General features: G+C 39.9%; 1 protein-coding gene across 3 annotated transcripts in view; it reads right to left on the reverse strand.

Moving 5' to 3' along the window:
* SEPTIN9 (septin 9) overlaps window positions 1–22,446 on the reverse strand; it is a 618,133-nt gene that overhangs the window by 196,788 nt on the left and 398,899 nt on the right. For all 3 annotated transcript variants that reach the window (XM_053709672.1, XM_053709686.1, XM_053709679.1), the window contains one exon: window positions 15,371–15,982. In XM_053709672.1, the coding sequence (XP_053565647.1) occupies window positions 15,371–15,982 (612 nt within the window). The remainder of the gene's footprint in view (window positions 1–15,370; window positions 15,983–22,446) is intronic.

Raw genomic sequence — 22,446 nt, forward strand, 5'->3', positions numbered from 1 at the left:
ATAAGTTTGCAAAAGCAGGTGCCATATTCGAGCCCATATGTATGTATGTATATATATATGTCTATATTTGTGTACAGTAGGGCTGCATGATTAACCGCATATGCGGATTTAAACCGCCATTAACCACCGCGATTTAAAAACCGCGAGAGTTAGCCCAGCCCAGAAGTGACATCACTCGCCCCATGTGAACAGGCTTAGCGGCGACTAAAGAGAAGATCCTGAGCGCACACGTAACGGGTCTCTTCCTCTGAGCAGTCAGCGTTCCATGCACTCAGGTCCCTGGGAGGCAGCTGAGAGGCTAAAACGCTAATAAAGTGTACGTATGGAAAATAAAAATGCACCTCATGTGTTTATTGAAGTGTTAACAAGTGCCATACGTAATACATTGTTAATATATTACTTAGCAGCTTTACTATGCAATGTGTTTTAATTTTAAATAGTATTTTCTAAGCTGCCACCCAGGGACCTGAGTGCATTTTAAACATTAGAACAAGTTAATGTTTTCCCTCAGATGTGAAAACGTGGGGCTCACAGGAACTGTAGTGACAGAACAGGAAGTATCATGATCCCACAGCACCGCCTGTAATGAAAAAGCCTGTGACGTGTCGGTGCTAAATTCCGATGGGCCACTCTCATGCTACAAACCTCCTTCCCAGTCTATACCCCGCCCCTTCTCCCACCGGGACCATACTAGGAACGCTGACTGCTCAGAGGGAGAGACCCTTCACATGTGCAAAATGAAGGTGTTGCTAGTAATTTATAAGAAAATCGCGATTACATCGCAATCACATTTTTTTTTAAAATCGCGATCCCCCCCCCATATCGCCCAGCCCTAGTGTACAGATGTATTTATATATTCATATGTGTATATATGTATTTCCAGACATATGCACACATATAACTTTAAAGTTAAGTAGATGAAAACATGTAAAATTACATTTATGTAATATTCTTATTTAATAAAGTGTTATACTGTGTATTTACTGTAAATATTTCAAGGGACAGATATGTGCGTATTCTTTATGAACAAGGGATACCAACATAACATAATCATCTTATAGGTATAGATATATATTGTACCAAAATACAATCAGATATATGTAGAAATATGTATTTCTGAATAAATAGAACATAAAGTATTCTTCTATGTGAAGAACATCGGAATGTGAAATATTCATATTTACTTGTCAGGTTAGCGCACTTGAGAATATGCGATCGGATTCAAGTGGGACTAGGGTGTTATTACCACTTTTTTTGCTCCATTGACCTTGGAATGTGTTAACACGATCCTAATGTCGGCTTTTTGCTTTCAACTTGTAATACGAGTGCTACCCGACGCGCACAAAAAGCTTACTTCTAGTGGAGTAAAATACCGCTCCAGTTGTAATCTGGCCCAGAGTGAGCCAGAAAATGCAAAGCTTGTGGGAATTTACCACTGTTAATAGTGCACATGCCATGCTCTGTTGCAGACAACTGCGGCACTACACATTCCCTTTAAACACTCTGCAATCTATCCTTAAGATACAATTCTACCAACTTAACTGTTCTTGGATTTAGCAAAAAGCAATGCAGTTTATGAATTGGTTTGTTATGTGGAGCAGTGTCAATAAGTCTGATATGTTTATGCTGCAGAAAAGAGGTGTTGCCATTGTTTGAATTTTATGTAGGACCCAATACTGTCCTTTAACCCTTTAACTTCTGAGCAATTTCCATCCCTGTGCTGAGCTGTTTTGGAGTCTTTAGATGCTTACACACATATTATATATTGGTTTTTTTTAGCAGACCCAGCAGATTCAAGCTATATTATGTTGTAAACCATCACGTCACGTGTATGTCTTTTTGTTTTCTGTTTTTACTCCATAGTGAAAAGAAGAAGGGGTTAACCATATCTAAATTAGGGCCTTTGGTTATAGTTATAATGATGTGCACATAGGGGCTCCCATCAGCCTCTTCTCATATAGATGCACATTTATATTCACACTGATAATTATAACCACAGTGATCATCAGTTTATTAAAATTTATATAAGGGCTCTGTTTTTAAAGTGAAAGTCAATCCTAGCGTTGTACAAACACTAGGATTGACTGTTGAAACAAATAAAGGGGACTTTCATTCTTAAAGTATAACTTGTAGAAAGCTCCTTTATTTGTTTCAACCGATCGCCGTTCTTAGCTGCTACAGCAACCCACGGCTAAATATTATTTTTTTTTTGCTAAGAGGTGACGTTTTCAATAGCCATGCGGTAAATCCGGCTCCCATGGGCGCAAGAAGACAGTTTAATCAGTAAAACATGGCGACGTGGAAAAATTATTTAAATAGGGCATGTAATTTTAAACAACTTTCCAATTTATTTTTAGCACCAATTTGCTTTGTTCTGTTGGTATTCTTAGTTGAAAGCTAATTCTAGGAGACCTTAAAGACTGCCTCTAATCTGAATGCATTTTGACCACTAGAGGGCATTAGTTCATGTGTTTCATATAGATAACATTGAGCTCATGCAGGTGAAGTTACCCTGGAGTAAGCACTGATTGGCTAAAATTTCAGTCTGTCAAAACTGGGGAATGGGTAATAAAGGGATTATCTATCTTTTTAAACAACAACAATTCTGGTGTTAACTGTCCCTTTAAATACTGCTCCACTTGTAATCTGGCCCAAAGTACACTTTGAGTTTTTAACTTTTTGGTACTATTTTAACTTTTAAATTATATTATACATTGAACACAACCGTTACTGTGCACATTAAATACATTTTTTTCCTGCATAAATTCACATTTTGCTGCATACTTTTAATCCAAGTTTTAATGATTCTTAATATATATTTTAATCTCACCTGTGCAGACCGCTTTAGAAAACTGGGATTAAAGGGAAACTAAACGCATTTTTTTTCATGATTCAGGCAGAGCAGCAATTTTAAGCAACTTTCTAATTTACTCCTATTATCAAATTTTCTTCATTCTCTTGTTATCTTTATTTAAAAAGCAGAAATTTAAAGCTTAGGAGCTAGCCCATTTTAGGTTTAGCACCCTGGATAGCGCTTGCTTATTTGTGACTTCATTCAGTAACCAATAATGGGCTGGCTCTTAAGATTTAAATTCCTGCTTTTTAAATAATGATAGCAAGAGAATGAAGAAAAAATTGATAATAGGAGTAAATTAGAAAGTTGTTTAAAATTTCATGCTCTATCTGAATCATTAAAGAAAAAAAAAATTGTGTTTAGTGTCCCTTTAACCCCTTAACGACCGAGGACGTGCAGGGTACGTCCTCAAAAAAAAGGCAGTTAACGCCTGAGGACGTACCCTGCACGTCCTCGGTGTGGAAAGCAGCTGGAAGTGATCCTGCTCGCTTCCAGCTGCTTTCCGGTTATTGCAGTGATGCCTCGATATGGAGGCATCCTGCAATAACCTTTTTAAGCCATCCGGTGCAGAGAGAGCCACTCTGTGGCCCTCTTTGCACCGGAGATCGGTGGCTTACTTCGTTGGTGGGTGGGAGCCGGTGTGGGAGGCGGGTGGCGCCCATCGTTGGCCCTGGTGATGTGGAGGGGGGCGAGATCGTGGGCGGGGATGACCGGGGGCGCGCACTGATGCGCGCGTGCACGGGAGGGCGGGGGCGGGCGCGTGCATGGGGAGGGAGCGGGTGGGAACCGCTACACTACAGAAAAAAGTTTAATAAAAGTGCTACAAAAAGGGGAATAAAAGTTTAAAAAAAATAAATCAATCAAGGTGTGGGAGTTGGTCATTTTTTTCTGCAAACTGGGTACTGGCAGACAGCTACCAGTACCCAAGATGGCCCCCAATAATGCAGAGGGGGAGGGTTAGAGAGCTGCTTTGGGGGGGATCAGGGAGGTTGGGGGCTAAGGGGGGATCCTACACAGCAGCATATATAAATATGCTTTAAAAAAAATAAAAAAAATAAAAATTTATTTTAGTACTAGCAGACTTTCTGCCAGTACTTAAGATGGCGGGGACAACGGGGACAATTGTGGGGTGGGGAGGGAAGGGAACTGTTTGGGAGGGATCAGGGGGTGAGATGTGTCAGGTGGGAGGCTGATCTCTACACTAAAGCTAAAATTAACCCTGAAAGCTCCCTACAAACTACCTAATTAACCACTTCACTGCTAGCCATAATACACGTGTGATGCGCAGCAGTATTTAGCGGCCTTCTAATTACCAAAAAGCAACGCCAAAGTCATATATGTCTGCTATTTCTGAACAAAGGGGATCCCAGAGAAGCATTTACAACCATTTGTGCCATAATTGCACAAGCTGTTTGTAAATAATTTCAGTGAGAAACCTAAAATTGTGAAACATTTAGCGTTTTTTTTTAATTTGATCGCATTTGGCGGTGAAATGGTGGCATGAAATATACCAAAATGGGCCTAGATCAATACTTGGGGTTGTCTACTACACTACACTAAATCTAAAATTAACCCTAGAAGCTCCCTACATGCTCCCTAATTAACCCCTTCACTGCTAGCCATAATACACGTGTGATGCGCATCGGAATTTAGCGGCCTTCTAATTCCAAAAAACAAAGCCAAAGCCATGTATGTCTGCTATTTCTGAACAAAGGGGATCCCAGAGAAGAATTTACAACCATTTATGCTATAATTGCACAAGTTGTTTGTAAATAATTTCAGTGAGAAACCTAAAGTTTGTGAAAAAATTTGTGAAAAAGTGAACATTTCTTTTTATTTGATCGCATTTGGCGGTGAAATGGTGGCATGAAATATAGCAAAATGGGCCTAGATGAATACTTTGGGATGTCTTCTAAAAAAAATATATACATTTCAATGGATATTCAGGGATTCCTGACAGATATCAGGGTTCCAATGTAACTAGCGCTAATTTTTAAAAAAAAAAATGGTTTGGAAATAGCAAAGTGCTACTTGTATTTATGGCCCTAAAATTCACAAAAAAAGCTAAGAACATGTAAACATTGGGTATTTCTAAACTCAGGACAAAATTTAAAAACTATTTAGCATGGGATTTTTTTGGTGGTTGTAGATGTGTAACAGATTTTGGGGGTCAAAGTTAGAAAAACATAATTTATGCTTACCTGATAAATTCCTTTCTTCTGTAGTGTGATCAGTCCACGGGTCATCATTACTTCTGGGATATTACTCCTCCCCAACAGGAAGTGCAAGAGGATTCACCCAGCAGAGCTGCATATAGCTCCTCCCCTCTACGTCACTCCCAGTCATTCGACCAAGGACCAACGAGAAAGGAGAAACCAAGGGTGTAGTGGTGACTGGAGTATAATTTAAAAAATATTTACCTGCCTTAAAAAACAGGGCGGGCCGTGGACTGATCACACTACAGAAGAAAGGAATTTATCAGGTAAGCATAAATTATGTTTTCTTCTGTTAAGTGTGATCAGTCCACGGGTCATCATTACTTCTGGGATACCAATACCAAAGCAAAAGTACACATATGACGGGAGGGATAGGCAGGCTCTTTATACAGAAGGAACCACTGCCTGAAGAACCTTTCTCCCAAAAATAGCCTCCGAGGAAGCAAAAGTGTCAAATTTGTAAAATTTGGAAAAAGTATGAAGCGAAGACCAAGTTGCAGCCTTGCAAATCTGTTCAACAGAGGCCTCATTCTTAAAGGCCCAAGTGGAAGCCGCAGCTCTAGTAGAATGAGCTGTAATTCTTTCAGGAGGCTGCTGTCCAGCAGTCTCATAGGCTAAACGAATTATGCTACGAAGCCAAAAAGAAAGAGAGGTAGCAGAAGCCTTTTGACCTCTCCTCTGACCAGAGTAAACGACAAACAGGGAAGACGTTTGTCGAAATTCCTTAGTTGCCTGTAAGTAAAACTTTAGGGCACGAACTACATCCAGATTGTGCAGAAGACGTTCCTTCTTCGAAGAAGGATTTGGACACAAAGAAGGAACAACAATCTCTTGATTGATATTCCTGTTAGTGACTACCTTAGATAAGAACCCAGGTTTAGTGCGCAGAACTACCTTATCCGAATGAAAAATCAAATAAGGAGAATCACAATGTAAGGCTGATAACTCAGAGACTCTTCGAGCCGAGGAAATAGCCATTAAAAATAGAACTTTCCAAGATAACAACTTTATATCAATGGAATGGAGGGGTTCAAACGGAACACCCTGTAAAACGTTAAGAACAAGGTTTAAACTCCATGGCGGAGCAACAGTTTTAAACACAGGCTTAATCCTGGCCAAAGCCTGACAAAAAGCCTGAACGTCTGGCACTTCTGACAGACGTTTGTGTAACAGAATGGACAGAGCTGAGATCTGTCCCTTTAATGAACTAGCAGATAAACCCTTTCTAAACCTTCTTGTAGAAAAGACAATATCCTAGGAATCCTAACCTTACTCCAAGAGTAAACTTTGGATTCACACCAATATAGGTATTTACGCCATATCTTATGGTAAATCTTTCTGGTAACAGGCTTCCTAGCCTGTATTAAGGTGTCAATAACTGACTCAGAAAACCCACGTCTTGATAAAATCAAACGTTCAATTTCCAAGCAGTCAGCTTCAGAGAAGTTAGATTTTGATGTTTGAAAGGGCCCTGTATCAGGAGGTCCTGTTTCAGAGGTAGAGACCAAGGTGGACAGGATGACATGTCCACCAGGTCTGCATACCAAGTCCTGCGTGGCCACGCAGGCGCTATTAGAATCACTGATGCTCTCTCCTGTTTGATTCTGGCAATCAATCGAGGAAGCATCGGGAAGGGTGGAAACACATAAGCCATCCTGAAGTCCCAAGGTGCTGTCAGGGCATCTATTAGGACTGCTCCTGGATCCCTGGATCTGGACCCGTAACGAGGAAGCTTGGCGTTCTGTCGAGACGCCATGAGATCTATCTCTGGTTTGCCCCAACGTCGAAGTATTTGGGCAAAGACCTTCGGATGAAGTTCCCACTCCCCCGGATGAAAAGTCTGACGACTTAAGAAATCCGCCTCCCAGTTCTCCACTCCCGGGATGTGGATTGCTGACAGGTGGCAAGAGTGAGACTCTGCCCAGCGAATTATCTTTGATACTTCCATCATTGCTAGGGAGCTTCATGTCCCTCCCTGATGGTTGATGTAAGCTACAGTCGTGATGTTGTCCGACTGCAACCTGATGAACCTCCGAGTTGTCAACTGGGGCCAAGCCAGGAGGGCATTGAGAACTGCTCTCAATTCCAGAATGTTTATTGGCAGGAGACTCTCCTCCTGACTCCATTGTCCCTGAGCCTTCAGAGAATTCCAGACGGCGCCCCAACCTAGAAGGCTGGCGTCTGTTGTTACAATTGTCCAGTCTGGTCTGCTGAATGGCATCCCCCTGGACAGATGTGGCCGAGAAAGCCACCATAGAAGAGAATTTCTGGTCTCTTGATCCAGATTCAGAGAAGGGGACAAGTCTGAGTAATCCCCATTCCACTGACTTAGCATGCATAGTTGCAGTGGCCTGAGGTGTAAGCGAGCAAATGGTACTATGTCCATTGCCGCTACCATTAAGCCGATTACCTCCATGCATTGAGCCACTGACGGGTGTTGAATGGAATGAAGGGTGCGGCAAGCACTTTGAAGTCTTGATAACCTGTCCTCTGTCAGGTAAATCTTCATTTCTACAGAATCTATAAGAGTCCCCAGGAAGGGAACTCTTGTGAATGGAACGAGTGAACTTTTCTTTTCGTTCACCTTCCATCCATGTGACCTTAGAAAAGCCAGTACTAACTCTGCATGAGACTTGGCAGTTTGAAAGCTTGAAGCTTGTATCAGAATGTCGTCTAGGTACGGAGCTACCGAAATTCCCTGCGGTCTTAGTACCGCCAGAAGAGCACCTAGAACCTTTGTGAAGATTCTTGGAGCTGTAGCCAATCCGAATGGAAGAGCTACAAACTGGTAATGCCTGTCTAGAAAGGCAAACCTTAGATACCGGTAATGATCTTTGTGGATCGGTATGTGAAGGTAAGCATCCTTTAAATCCACTGTGGTCATGTATTGACCTTCTTGGATCATGGGTAAAATTGTCCGAATAGTCTCCATTTTGAACGATGGAACTCTTAGGAATTTGTTTAGGATCTTTAAATCCAGGATTGGTCTGAAAGTTCCCTCTTTTTTGGGAACCACAAACAGATTTGAGTAAAACCCTTGTCCCTGTTCCGATCGTGGAACTGGATGGATTACTCCCATTAACAACAGCTCTTGTACGCAGCGTAGAAACGCTTCTTTCTTTGTTTGGTTTGTTGACAACCTTGACAGATGAAATCTCTCTCTTGGAGGAGAGTATTTGAAGTCCAGAAGGTATCCCTGAGATATTATCTCTATCGCCCAGGGATCCTGGACATCTCTTGCCCAAGCCTGGGCGAAGAGAGAAAGTCTGCCCCCCACTAGATCCGATCCCGGATCGGGGGCCCTCAATTCATGCTGTTTTAGTGGCAGCAGCAGGTTTCCTGGCCTGCTTGCCCTTGTTCCAGGACTGGTTAGGTCTCCAGCCTTGTCTGAAACGAGCACCAGATCCTTCTTGTTTTGGAGCAGTGGAAGTTGATGCTGCTCCTGCTTTGAAATTCCGAAAGGAACGAAAATTAGACTGTCTAGCCTTAGGTCTGGCTTTGTCTTGAGGCAGAGCGTGGCCCTTACCTCCTGTAATGTCAGCGATAATTTCTTTCAAACCGGGCCCAAATAAGGTCTGCCCTTTGAAAGGTATATTAAGTAATTTGGACTTAGAAGTTACATCAGCTGACCAGGATTTTAGCCACAGTGCCCTGCGCGCCTGAATGGCGAATCCGGAATTCTTAGCCGTAAGTTTAGTTAAATGTACTACGGCTTCCGAACTGAATGAATTAGCTAGCTTAAGTATTCTAAGCCTGTCCGAAATGTCGTCCAGCGTAGCTGAACTAAGGTTCTCTTCCAGAGACTCAATCCAGAATGCCGCTGCAGCCGAGACCGGCGCAATGCATGCAAGGGGTTGCAATATAAAACCTTGTTGAACAAACATTTTCTTAAGGTAACCCTCTAACTTTTTATCCATTGGATCTGAAAAGGCACAGCTATCCTCTACCGGGATAGTGGTACGCTTAGCTAAATTAGAAACTGCTCCCTCCACCTTAGGGACCGTTTGCCATAAGTCCCGTGAGGCGGTGTCTATTGGAAACATCTTTCTAAATATCGGAGGGGGTGAGAACGGCACACCGGGTCTATCCCACTCCTTAGTAATAATTTCAGTTAGTCTCTTAGGTATAGGAAAAACGTCAGTACTTGTTGGTACAGCAAAATATTTATCCAACCTACACATTTTCTCTGGTATTGCAACTGTGTTACAATCATTCAGAGCCGCTAACACCTCCCCTAGTAATACACGGAGGTTTTCCAGCTTAAATTTAAAATTTGAAATATCTGAATCCAATCTGTTTGGATCAGAACCGTCAGCCACAGAATGAAGCTCTCCGTCCTCATGCTCTGCAAGTTGTGACGCAGTATCTGACATGGCCCTAGCATTATCAGCGCACTCTGTTCTCACCCCAGAGTGATCACGCTTGCCTCTTAGTTCTGGTAATTTAGCCAAAACTTCCGTCATAACAGTAGCCATATCTTGTAATGTTATTTGTAATGGCCGCCCAGATGTACTGGGTGCCACCATATCGCGCACCTCCCGGGCGGGAGATGCAGGTACTGTCACGTGAGGCGAGTTAGTCGGCATAACTCTCCCCTCGTTGTTTGGTGAAATTTGTTCAATTTGTACAGATTGACTTTTATTTAAAGTAGCATCAATACAGTTAGTACATACATTTCTATTGGGCTCCACTTTGGCGTTATTACAAATAGTACAGGTCTCATCCTCTGAATCAGACATGTTTAACACACTAGCAACTAAACTTGCAACTTGGAAATATTATTCAAATAAAATACAATGAAAAAGCGTACTGTGCCTAAGAAGCACAGAAGAAATATAACAGTTGAAATCAATAAACTTTGCAAAACAAAACACAATTTTAGCAAAGGCTTGTTCCCATTAGCAAAGAATAACTAACCCTGATGGCATAAAAAAGTTAAAGAATAAACGTTTCTTTATCACAGTCAACTACAATCTCACAGCTCTGTTAGATTACTTCCCTCAAACAAGCTTTGAAGACCCCTGAGTTCTGTAGAGATAAACCGGAACATGCAGGAAAAAAAACAATGAGCTTCTGACTGAAATTTTTGATGCGTAGCAAAAGCGCCAAAAAAAGGTCCCTCCCCCTCACACACAACAGTGAGAGAGATCAGTAAACTGTCATAATTAGATAAAGCAACTGCCAAGTGGAAAAATAGTGCCCAAACATTTTATTCACCCAGTACCTCAGAAAATGAAAACGATTTTACATTCCAGCAAAAACGTTTAACATAAATTAGTAAAAAACCAAATAGGCTAGAGATTATATACACAGTGTAATTCTAGTGAAGTACCATTCCCCAGAATACTCAAATGTAAAAAATACATACATGATATTATGTCGGTATGGCAGGATTTTCTCATCAATTCCATTGTCAGAAAATAAAAACTGCTACATACCTCTTTGCAGATTAAACTGCCCGCTGTCCCCTGATCTGAAGTTTACCTCTCCTCAGATGGCCGAGAAACAGCAATATGATCTTAACTACTCCGGCTAAAATCATAGTAAAAAACTCTGGTAGATTCTTCTTCAAATTCTACCAGAGAAGGAATAACACACTCCGGTGCTATTAAAAAAATAACAAACTTTTGATTGAAGAAATAAAACTAAATAAAATCACCATAGTCCTCTCACACATCCTATCTAGTCGTTGGGTGCAAGAGAATGACTGGGAGTGACGTAGAGGGGAGGAGCTATATGCAGCTCTGCTGGGTGAATCCTCTTGCACTTCCTGTTGGGGAGGAGTAATATCCCAGAAGTAATGATGACCCGTGGACTGATCACACTTAACAGAAGAAAAGTGTTTTTTCCCATTTTTTCCTCATATTTTATAATTTTTTTATAGTAAATTATAAGATATGATGAAAATAATGGTATCTTTGGAAAGTCCATTTAATGGCGAGAAAAACGGTATATAATATGTGTGGGTACAGTAAATGAGTAAGAGGAAAATTACAGCTAAACACAAACACCGCAAAAATGTAAAAATAGCCTTGGTCCCAAACGGACAGAAAATGGAAAAGTGCTGTGGTCATTAAAGGGTTAACCTTCCTTATTAACTGCCTAGATTTTTCAGGATAAACTGACTAAACCTGTACTTCTCTGAAATCTTTTCTATCTTTACAAATATCTCTATTTCTATGAACAACCATAGGGGATGTAAAATGGCATTCTTTAGATATACTCTGCTTTCCTGGGCTCTATTAAAGGGACGTGGAACAAAAAAATTTCCTTTCATGATTCAGATAGAACATACAATTAAAAAAATAATATCCAATGTACTACTATTATCAGATTTGCATCATTTTCTTGGTCTGCTAGCTGAACACATCTGATTAGCCAATGATAAGAGGCATATAATGTAGCCACCAATTAGCAGCAAGGTCCCAGTAGTGTATTGCTGCTCCCAAGCCTACCTAGGTATGCTTTTAAATACAGGATAGCAAAGAACAAAGCTAATTAGATTAAAGAAGAATATTTGAAAGTATTTAAAATGACATGCTCTATCTGAATCATAAAAGTTTAATTTTGACTTTACTGTCCCTTTAAGTAATGTAAGCTCCTTTTAAATCATTGCTACAGTACAGTACAGGAAACATAATCTAAATAAAACTACACCCTACTGATTGGTGATCACTGGACCCTTAGAACATATACACATACGATGCTATATCGCTATTTCTTTTACATAGAGAGCGGCTCACAACCTATCATTTTTACTCTGTTCTCTTTAAATGGAATGTAATAAAATCATTGTAACATGACTCTTTTATATGTTCCAAATGCAAACTCTCATTATTACTGGAGTTCAGGTAGTGTGTTCCCTAAAATGCTGGTATTTGAGCAAACTGCAAGAAGAATATTCCTATTACTATTTCAACATCCTCTTGATCAATCTCTATACCATCATATTTTTCAGTATGTTACTGTTATCATTAAACAGGTTATCCATTGATCATTCAGTTATCCTGCCTGTTCTCTCCAACCTGTGTCCCATGTAAGACTAACGCCACCATACCAAGTCAGCATGTAGCCCACATCAGACCTATCAGACCCACCTGCCACCAATCAGACTTGCCTTTCACTCTAGAATAGACATACATATCCCCTACCTGCTCCTGTGATTCCAACCATATAAGAACCAATAGTCAGTGTTCCGTCACAGCTCTTCTCCAAGGTCAGACTTACCTGCACCATTAGATCAAGCTAACCTACCTCTCCAGATTACAATTATTTTAAATTGGGCTGTACCGTTCAGATTCCTATCTCTTAACAAATCAAACCCATCAGTCTCATGGATCAAATCTACATCCCGTCTCAAATAAATTTGAACCACTACTCCAGAGTCAGAGTGGTATTTCTATATAGATATATGGAGAATAACCCAAAAAGTTAGGAGCCAAGGGTAAAATACTAGGAGCCAGTGGCTCCCTGGTTCCTGGGTTTGTCGAGCCCTGCCCTATCATACCCTAAAGTCTAAACTCTTCTTTCCTGCAGATCTGTTTTGCTTTTTTTTTCTTGCAGAATACTCGTCCCATATTGTAATTAGCGATTTCATTATCTATTTTCAACATTGCTCAAAAGATATTCCTTAGGTTTCTAGTAAATTCTGAGTAATGATTCATTTCTGTAAAAAAAAAAAAATTCTGCTTAATAATCTAATATATTTTTCACCTGCACCATAAATTAAATGGACATAAAAGTATAAAAAGTAAATACGTAAATTGTTTTTCAGCTTTTTATTATTGTTCTACTGCTCGCATATAACTATGTATTAAACCACTGCACAAGCCTTACACACATAGTTAAAGTCAGCTCTACAGCAGTGATGCACTACTGGGAGCTAGCTGACCATATCTGGTGAGCCAAAGGCTAGGGGCATATGTGTGTAGTCACTAATCAGCAGCTAGTTCCCAGTAGCGCAATGCAGCTCCTGAGCCTGCTATGGTTTTCAATAAAGGATATAAAGATAATAAAGTAAAGTTAACAGAAGTGAAATAAAAAGCTCATCTTCCTTACTCATCGCTCTTCATCTGCTGCACCTCTCTGCCAATCCCTTCACTGGCTTCCTCTTGCCTCTAGGATTAAACATAAAATCCTCACCCTGACATATAAAGCTCTCAACTGCACTGCTCCCCCCTACATCTCAGAACTTGTCTCTAGATACTCTCCCTCCCGTCCCCTTCGATCAGCTCAGGATCTCCTCCTCTCCTGTTACTTCCTCACATTTACGTTTACAGGACTTCTCCAGACTGGCCCCCATCTTGTGGAATTCCTTGCCTCGCTCCATAAGACTCTCCCCTAGTTTTAACAGCTTCAAGCACTCCCTAAAAACTCTACTATTCAGGGATGCATACAACCAACACTAACCTTTCCTAACGCCATTGCTTTCCCCTTGAACCCCTTAGAATGTAAGCCTATGAGCCCAGCTGTTTACAGATCGCTTCATAAGAGCCGACTACAACAGTGAAACTCTCGGCAGGGTCCTCTACCCACTTGACCCCTACAAAAGCTATCCTGTACACCGACTATGTTTACAGCGCTGCGGAATCTGTTGGCGCTCTACAAATACCTGATAATAATAATAATAAAGTGTCTTAAAATTCCATAATGTATCATATATAGATATATGCAAAGAAAAAATCCTGTTCCTGGAGCCTGACCAGGAAAGGGTTATGATGGCAGGATACTGGGAAACGTTGCTGCTTTTAAACAGAATTCCCAGATCACTGGGTTACGTGACTCACTGAGTCAGATGTCCCTGGGTTCCCCCCACAACTCTCTACAATAGCAGATTATAACTCATACAGAAATGAAAGCCAAAAATGTAGTAACTGTTCTGCAGTTGGCTAACCCTTTCTATCCCATATAACAATGCTGTCCCTGATATACCACTAATTAGCTGTTAAGCACTACTATTTGCCAATTACATTAAGTTAATTTTTATATATATTCATATATATAAATATATATATATAAAAATAAAAGCACACTTTGCAGAGGTAATTTGAAGCAAAAGCAGACAAATTATGAAAGCACCTTTTACATAGTCTAACCTTTCTCCCTAAAAAACATACATGAACACATCTATCTATCTATCGGCCTTGGTTATTTAATTACATTAAAAACTATCTACATTTTTTACCACAGCAGAAACTAATTAGCACTCAGTTGCGCACACTAATATATTGTACCCTAAGAATGATTCATAGCTGAAGGTTGTTTTGGAGAAAATGGATGAACAAAGTCTGCTGTTTCCTAACGTTTGTTAAAAATATCACTGAAATTGACTGTATCTGACTGTATCACTTAAAACAAATATGGGCAGTCCAGAGATAAAGGGGTTAATGTCTTTAATTTGTATTTGTTCCAAACAAGCTAGAAAATCATGTGAATTTGACTAAATAACCCCTGATCTGTCTTTGAGATTTCTACAAAAGGCAATGAACACTCAGCAGCTCTGTATTCATGAATCATATGACTACAGAGACCACTGTATTGAGTGGTGGGGAGGGAGGATTTATATCCTATAAACTGTATGTTCGCTGTCTTTCTAAGGGAGTCTGTAACCACTCTGACAAGAGGGTCTGTTCTCAGCTACAAATGTAAATCAACAAAAATGTGTCAGCGGTGGGGTGGGGGAAATCCCTCTGTTTGGTGAATATCTAGTACAATTTTACAACTTAACACAGCAACATGCATTTGTAAAAGTCTTTTCTTATATATTTTCCCAGATTTGTCCCGGCTAAAAACATAACAAGGGTTACACAAATTAATACAATGCAAAAACTAAAACAGAAAAAAGAAAACGACTCTTAAAATCTTTCATTAGAAGCAGATAGTACAATGAAAGAATTTCTGCTAATACGTAATATGTATGACAGCGAATATGGCCTGAAAATACGCCTTAGGATGCGACAGCACCACATGATAAACCCATGGCTGGAAATATATACCACTAAAACAGAAATGGCAAAGCTCATGGGTAGCCTTTTCCATTACGGCCACCAACAAAGACATGAGCTAGAAATGTTACATATTCCTTAACACAAAAAAACACAGATCACATAAATTGTTCTAAATATAAAACACAGTACAAAAAGTATTTCAAACCATTATGAAACACAGCCTTGATCCTACCTTCATGAAAAGAAGACAAATGTACAAGAAGAAAAATGATTAGTTCTTGTAAAGCACTGGAAGGTCCATCATAAACCACAAAATGAAAAAGCAAACATGACTTTAAGACAGAGCCACTAACCTTCTGGTGTTCCCTGCTGTATCTCCAATTGGACAGGCAGTATTTTGGTTTCTATTTGAGGAATTCCAGTGGAAGCTGCAATGGAGTTTTCCACTTGTCTGACTTGAGGAACCTCTGGGGATTTGGGTACTTGAATCTCCACTCTTCTAGGGTTGGAGTCTTCTGCTCGCCTCTGTTGTAGTTCTGGTATTTTGGAGCTTGGTGATTCTACACGGAGATCATGAGCTTTTCCCAGGCTGATCTCTGTCCTTCTAGGGATGGGTTCTGGAGGTTTATGTCCAGGAAGTTCAGCCCTTTTTAGGCCAAACCTGGACAACCCTGGAGCAGAGTTCTCCACCTGTTTGGAGGAGATATCTATGGAAATCTCTGTTCGTCTGGACATTGGTTCAGGGTGCCTGGATCCCGATAGCTCAATCCGTCTCAGTGAGGATTTGGGAGAGCGCTGGTTGCCAGCTTCTGCATGTCTCAGGTCAGCATTCCTTGCCCCAGAGTCCTGGAATTTCTGGGGTGTAGCTGATGCTCCTTTTAGTAGAGGATTTTGGATGCGACGAGATGGGACTGTTGGATTGGGGGACTGATCAACCTCTTCTACTTCGAAGGACCTCTTCAACGCTAAAAGGTAGATAAATGAATAGCCTTATGTTTACAAATACACTGCGATATTGCACATATAATAATAGTGAGAAAAATATAAGCAAATTCATAAACAAAATCTTAAGATATAGATATACATAACCACATAAGAAAATAAGTTAAAATAAACAGGATCTCTTATTGCAAATAATACTGTTTTATATACACTATTGCAACAAAATATGTGATTACATTATTATACTGATTTACCATAATCATTATAAATAGTGTGGGGCAAATAATATGTTACATAAGTTACTATATAATAATACAGCGCTAGATCCCAGCTTTTCTTGTACAGAAAATATTTAGAGCTGTGAGTCTCCAACTGGGACATGTACACAAGTATTTCAAGGACATTTTTAGTGAACACTAAACTAACAATTACTGGAGACTTTATAACAGAATTGATTCAGCTATAAATGTAATTTTAATATGTTATTTTCCCGTAGACTTTAATGGTGGTTTTCTCTAGAAAATGATTAGATAAGTTTTTCCGTAGATATGTTTTTTTTGTAGAAAATGATTAGATAAGTTTTTCTGTAGATATGTTTTTTTTGTAGAAAATTATTAGATAAGTATTAGTTAGATTCTAGTGGATTATTTAGTTTTAACAACAATGGGGCATATGTATCAAGCTCCGAATGGAGCGTGATGCCCCGTGTTTCTGGCGAGCCTGCAGGCTCGCCAGAAACACCAGTTATGAAGCAGCGGTCACAAAGACCGCTGCTCCATAACCGGTCCGCCTGCTCTGAGCAGGCCGACACACATCGCCGGAAATCAACCCGATCGAGTACGATTGGGTTGGTTGACACCTCCCTGCTGGCGGCCGATTGGCCGCGAGTCTGCAGGGGGCGGCGTTGCACCAGCAGCTCTTGTGAGCTGCTGGTGCAATGCTGAATACGGCGAGCATATTGCTCGCCGTATTCAGCGATGTCTGTCGGACCTGATCCGCTCTGTCGGATCAGGTCCGACAGATATTGATAAATAGAGGCCAATGTCTCTTAATGAGCATTCCTGGCAATGGTGTGGAGAAGATAAATTCTATTTTTTCTTAAACAAATTGTTGAGAATCAAGAAGGGTGAAGCAACATCTCTAACAACATCAAGATACGGAAACACAACGACAAGTTCTGTTACAAGAAGCAAAAGCGTACTTACTCTAGAAGCATATTAAACCGCAACATTTATATCATACAAATGAAAGGGCACTGCTTTAACATATTAAAAGAGTTGGTTGCATTGGCTTTTCAACTAGTAAGACATAGGGTTGCCAGGTGTCCAGTATTCGACCGGACAGTCCAGTATTTTAGCAGTCTGCCCAGTAAAATCTTCAGAAAATTACTGGCACTACAATGTCCAGTTTTTTAAAGTGTTAGCTAAATATAAAAGGCCTCTTATGCCTAAATGCATGAAGAATATTGAGCAGAAAGAAGTGAGGGGCAGATTACATATGTTACTGCCACCCAGAGGTAAAATAATTGATTTGTATGTTACTTGTAGTGAAAGGGTAAAATTACTGCTCAGTTGTTAAAAATATAGGGTTTGGGATCAAGAGTGGGGGCTAAGGTAGAGCTTTTAGGGGGGCATTGTTTGACCCCAATTATCATTGTGCACAGTCTGTGACAGAGGGCTAGATTACAAGGGGTGCTCTATTTAGCATTCCTGCTTGAGCATTAACTTCTCTAGAATTTAACGTTTTGTGCGCACCGAGTAGCGCTCGTATTACAGGTTGAAAGTAAAAAGTTTGCAAACAGTTTGACTTCAGATATCGCAAAAGACTTCAATAGAGCACACAAAATTAAAAAACGTTACACATATACTCGCGCTCTAACTCGAATAGATGTATTAATACTACACATTCCAATGTTCTACACACAGACACAATGAGGCCCATTTATCAAGCTCCGTATGGAGCTTGAGGGCCCGGGTTTCTGGCGAGTCTTCAGACTCGCCAGAAACACAAGTTATGGAGCAGCGGTGTAAAGACCGCTGCTCCATAACCCTGTCCGCCTGCTCTGATGAGGTGGACAGGTATCGCCACAATACAACCCGATCGAGTATGATCGGGTTGATTGACACCTCCCTGCTAGCGACCCATTGACCGCGAGTCTGCAGGGGGCAGCGTTGCACCAGCAGCTCTTGTGAGCGTATTGCTCTCCGCATTCAGTGATGTCTGTCGGACCTGATCCGCACTGTCGGATCAGATCAGATAGACATATGATAATTCGGCCTTACAGTATCCCACAAAAATGAATACACCCCTCACATTTAGTAAATATTTTATTATATCTTTTTATGTGACTACACTGAAGAAATGACACTTTGCTACAATGTAAAGGAGTGAGTGTAAAGCCTTTATAACAGTGTAACTTTGCTGTCCCCTTACAATAACACAGCCATTAATGTCTAAACTGTTGGCAACAAAGTGAGTACACCCTTAACTGGATATGTCCAAATTGGGCCCAATTAGCCACTTTCCCTTCCAGGTGTCATGTGACTCGTTAGTGTTACAAGGTCTCAGGTGTGAATGGGAAGCAGGTGTGTTAAATTTGGTGTTATCGCTCTCACACTCTCTCATACTGGTCACTGGAAGTTCATCATGGCAAAGAACTCTCTGAGGATCTGAAAAAAAGAATTGTTGCTCTGCATAAAGATGGCCTAGGCTATAAGAAGATTGCCAAGACCCTGAAACTGAGCTGCAGCACGGTGGGCAAGACTATACAGCGGTTTCACAGGACAGGTTCCACTCAGAACAGGCCTCCCCATGGTCGACCAAAGAAATTGAGTGCAAGTGCTCAGCTTTAAATCCAAAGGTTGTCTTTGGGAAATAGACGTATGAGTGCTGCCAGCATTGCTGCAGAGGTTGAAGGGGTGGGGGGTCAGCCTGTCAGTGCTCAGACCATACGCTGCACACTGCATCAAATTGGTCTGGATGGCTGTCGTCCCAGAAGGAAGCCTCTTGTAAAGATGATGCACAAGAAAGCCCGCAACAGTTTGCTGAAGACAAGCAGATTAAGGACATGGATTACTGGAACCATGTCCTGTGGTCCGATGAGACCAAGATACACTTATATGGTTCAGATGGTGTCAAGCGTGTGTGGCAGCAACCAGGGAAGAGTACAAAGACAATTGTGTCTTGCCTACAGTCAAGCATGGTGGTGGGAGTGTCATGATCTGGGCCTGCATGAGTGCTGCCAGCACTGGGGAGCTTCAGTTCATTGAGGGAACCATGAATGCCAACATGTACAGTGACATACTGTAGCAGAGAATGATGATTCCCTGCCTTCGGAGACTGGGCTGCAGGGCAGTATTCCAACATGATAACGACCCCAAACACACCTCCAAGATGACCTCTGCCTTGCTAAAGAAGCTAAGGGTAAAGGTGATGGACTGGCCAAGCATGTCTCCAGACCTAAACCCTATTGGGCATCTGTGGTGCATCCTCAAATTGAATGTGGGGAAACGCAAGGTCTCTAACATCCACTATCTCTGTGATGTCGTCATGGAGGAGTGGAAGAGGACTCCAGTGGCAACCTGTGAAACTCTGGTGAACTCCATGTTCAAGAGGGTTAAGACAGTGCTGGAAAATAATGGTGGCCACACAAAATATTGACACTTTGGGCCCAATTTGGACATTTCCACTTAGGGGTGTACTCACTTTTGTTGCCAGCGGTTTAGACATTAATGGCTGTGTGTTGAGTTATTTTGAGGGGACAGCAAATTTACACTGATATACAGGCTGTGCACTCACTACTTTACATTGTAGCAAAGTGTCATTTCTTCAGTGTTGTCACATGAAAAGATATAATAAAATATTTACAAAAATGTGAGGGGTGTACTCACTTTTGTGAGATATATACAGGTAAAGGTATACACATAAAATATAAAAATATCTATTTAAAAATACATAGAACAAATTTCCCTATGTGAAGAACATTGGAATGTAAAATATTTACAATATCTACACAGTTAAACACATTATTAAATGTTAACAATGAATAACTATGATTTTTAATGTTTTGAGGTATTTAGACATGTTTATGTATATATATATATATATATATATATATATATATATATATATATATATATATATATATATATATGTGTGTGTGTGCGTATATATATATATATATATATATATATATATATATATATATATTTAAAGGGATACTGAACCCAATTTTTTTCTTTTGTGAGATATAGCAGCAGTTTTAAGCAACTTTCTAATTTACTCCTATTATCAATTTTTCTTTGTTCTCTTGCTATCTTTATTTGAAAAAGAAGGCATCTAAGCTAAGGAGCCAGCCAGTTTTTTTTCCCACAACCATGGACAGCACTTGTTTATTGATGCTGTCCAATCAGCAAGGACAATCCAGGTTGTTCACCAAAAATGGGCTGGCATCTAAACTTACATACTTGCTTTTCAAATAAAGATACCAAGAGAATGAAGACAATTTGATAGTAGGATTAAATTAGAAGGTTGCTTAAAATTGCCTGCTCTATCTGAATCACGAAAGAAAATATTTGGGTTCAGTGTCCCTTTAAGCCCTTTTTTGTCACCTTATACTATATATCTTTGAGCCCTTAAAATTATTTTAAATTTTAAAAAAAAAGTGATATCAAATAGTGTTTATATGAGTGTTACTGTACTACTAAATGTATATATGTTGTGTTTAATGCAACTTTTTTTAAGTCACTACCCTTTACACAAATACTTCATTTACGCTAACCCGAAGAGCGCAAATCACAATTGTGCTCGAGTGAACACGTTTACTTTCAACTTGTAATACGCATGCTATTTCCGAAACGTGCAAAAACCCACAAAAAAAACAACTATATCGCTTGCATACAAAAGTTAGCGTGTCACTTGTAATCTAGCCTAGATTGTCCAGTATTTTTGGAGGCCAACTGGCAAACCTAGAAATAAATGCATGTCTGTGCGCCACTAATCCAAAGCAACAGATTGTTCAGTGGATGATAAGGGCAACTCCTATTGGTGCACAGTGGCACACCCCACAAACATTGAAAAACTTTTTTTTCAGCACATGAATGTATTTTAAATCATCTCTTATATGCAACAAAGGAAAACAAAGACTTTTGTCCTAATTCATTTTGAAATATAAAAGTCTGAAATAATTGTTATGTATTTACCAAAGATACTATTTTATATGGACACGTACAGTGGTTATTTATAGACTGTGCAATAATAATTATTACCATCTATATGAAAACTTCTGACTAACTCCATAGTGCTGGGTATGTGAGTAGGGATAACACAACAAAAAACTTTTTTCTAGTTTAGGGTCTGGGCAGTAAAAGAGCTAATGCCCATGCAAATTCCCTTTTCAGGGCAATGGGTAGCTTAGGTTTTTTCAGATTTAGGTTTTTTATTTTGGGGGGATGGTTGGTTGGGTGGTGGGTTTTACTGTTGGGGGGGTCTTTGTGCTTTTTTTTACAGGCAAAAGAGCTGATATATTTGGGGTAATGCCCCGCAAAAAGCCCCTTTTAGGGGCTATTGGTAGTTTATTGTAGGCTAGTGATTTTTATTTTGGGTGGGCTTTTTTATTTTGATAGGGCTATTAGATTTGGTGTAATTCTTTTTTATTTTTGATAATTTCGTTTGTTATTTTTCGTAATTTAGTGTTTTCTATTTTTTGTAACTTAGTATTTTTTTGTTTTTGTAATTAGATACTTTGTAATTTTTAGAGTAGTGTTAGGATTTTTTTAATGTGTACTTTAGTTTTATTTAATAGGTAGTTAGTTTAATTTTAGTTTAATAATTATATTAGTTTAATTGTTAGTTAAAACTTAGTTTTTTTAATTTGACAGGTAGGTTTTTGTTTAATTTAAGTTAGGGAAATTGTAAATTTAATATAAAGTTAGGGGATCGTTAGGTTTAGGGGTTACTATTTTAATTTAGTTTATTTCATTGTGGGGGGCTTGCAGTTTAGGGGTTAATAGGTTTATTATAGTGGCGGCGGTGTAGGGCTTAATAACTTTAGTATAGTGGGGGCGATGTGGGTGGGCGGACGGCAGATTAGGGGTTAATAATATTTAAATAGTGTTTTTGATGCGGGAGGACGGCAGTTTAGGGGTTAATAACTTTAGCATAGTGGTGACTATGTTGGGGAGTAGAGGAATAGGGGTTAATACATTTTATTAGTGGCGGCGATGTCGGGAGCGGCAGATTAGGGGTTAATAAATTTATTATAGTGTTTGCGATGCGGGAGGGCCTCGGATTAGGGGTTAATAGGTAGTTTATGGGTGTAAGTGCACTTTTTAACACTTTAGTTATGAGTTTAATGTTACAGATTTGTAGAGTAAAACTCATAACTACTGACTTTAGATGGCGGCACGATCTTGTCATTTTAGGCTGTAACGTCATTTTTTTTAGCCAAAATGCAAAACTCGTAATACCAGCGCCATGGGAATCCCAT

This window comes from Bombina bombina, chromosome 1 (genome assembly GCF_027579735.1).
Source record: "Bombina bombina isolate aBomBom1 chromosome 1, aBomBom1.pri, whole genome shotgun sequence".
Lineage (NCBI taxonomy): Eukaryota > Metazoa > Chordata > Amphibia > Anura > Bombinatoridae > Bombina > Bombina bombina.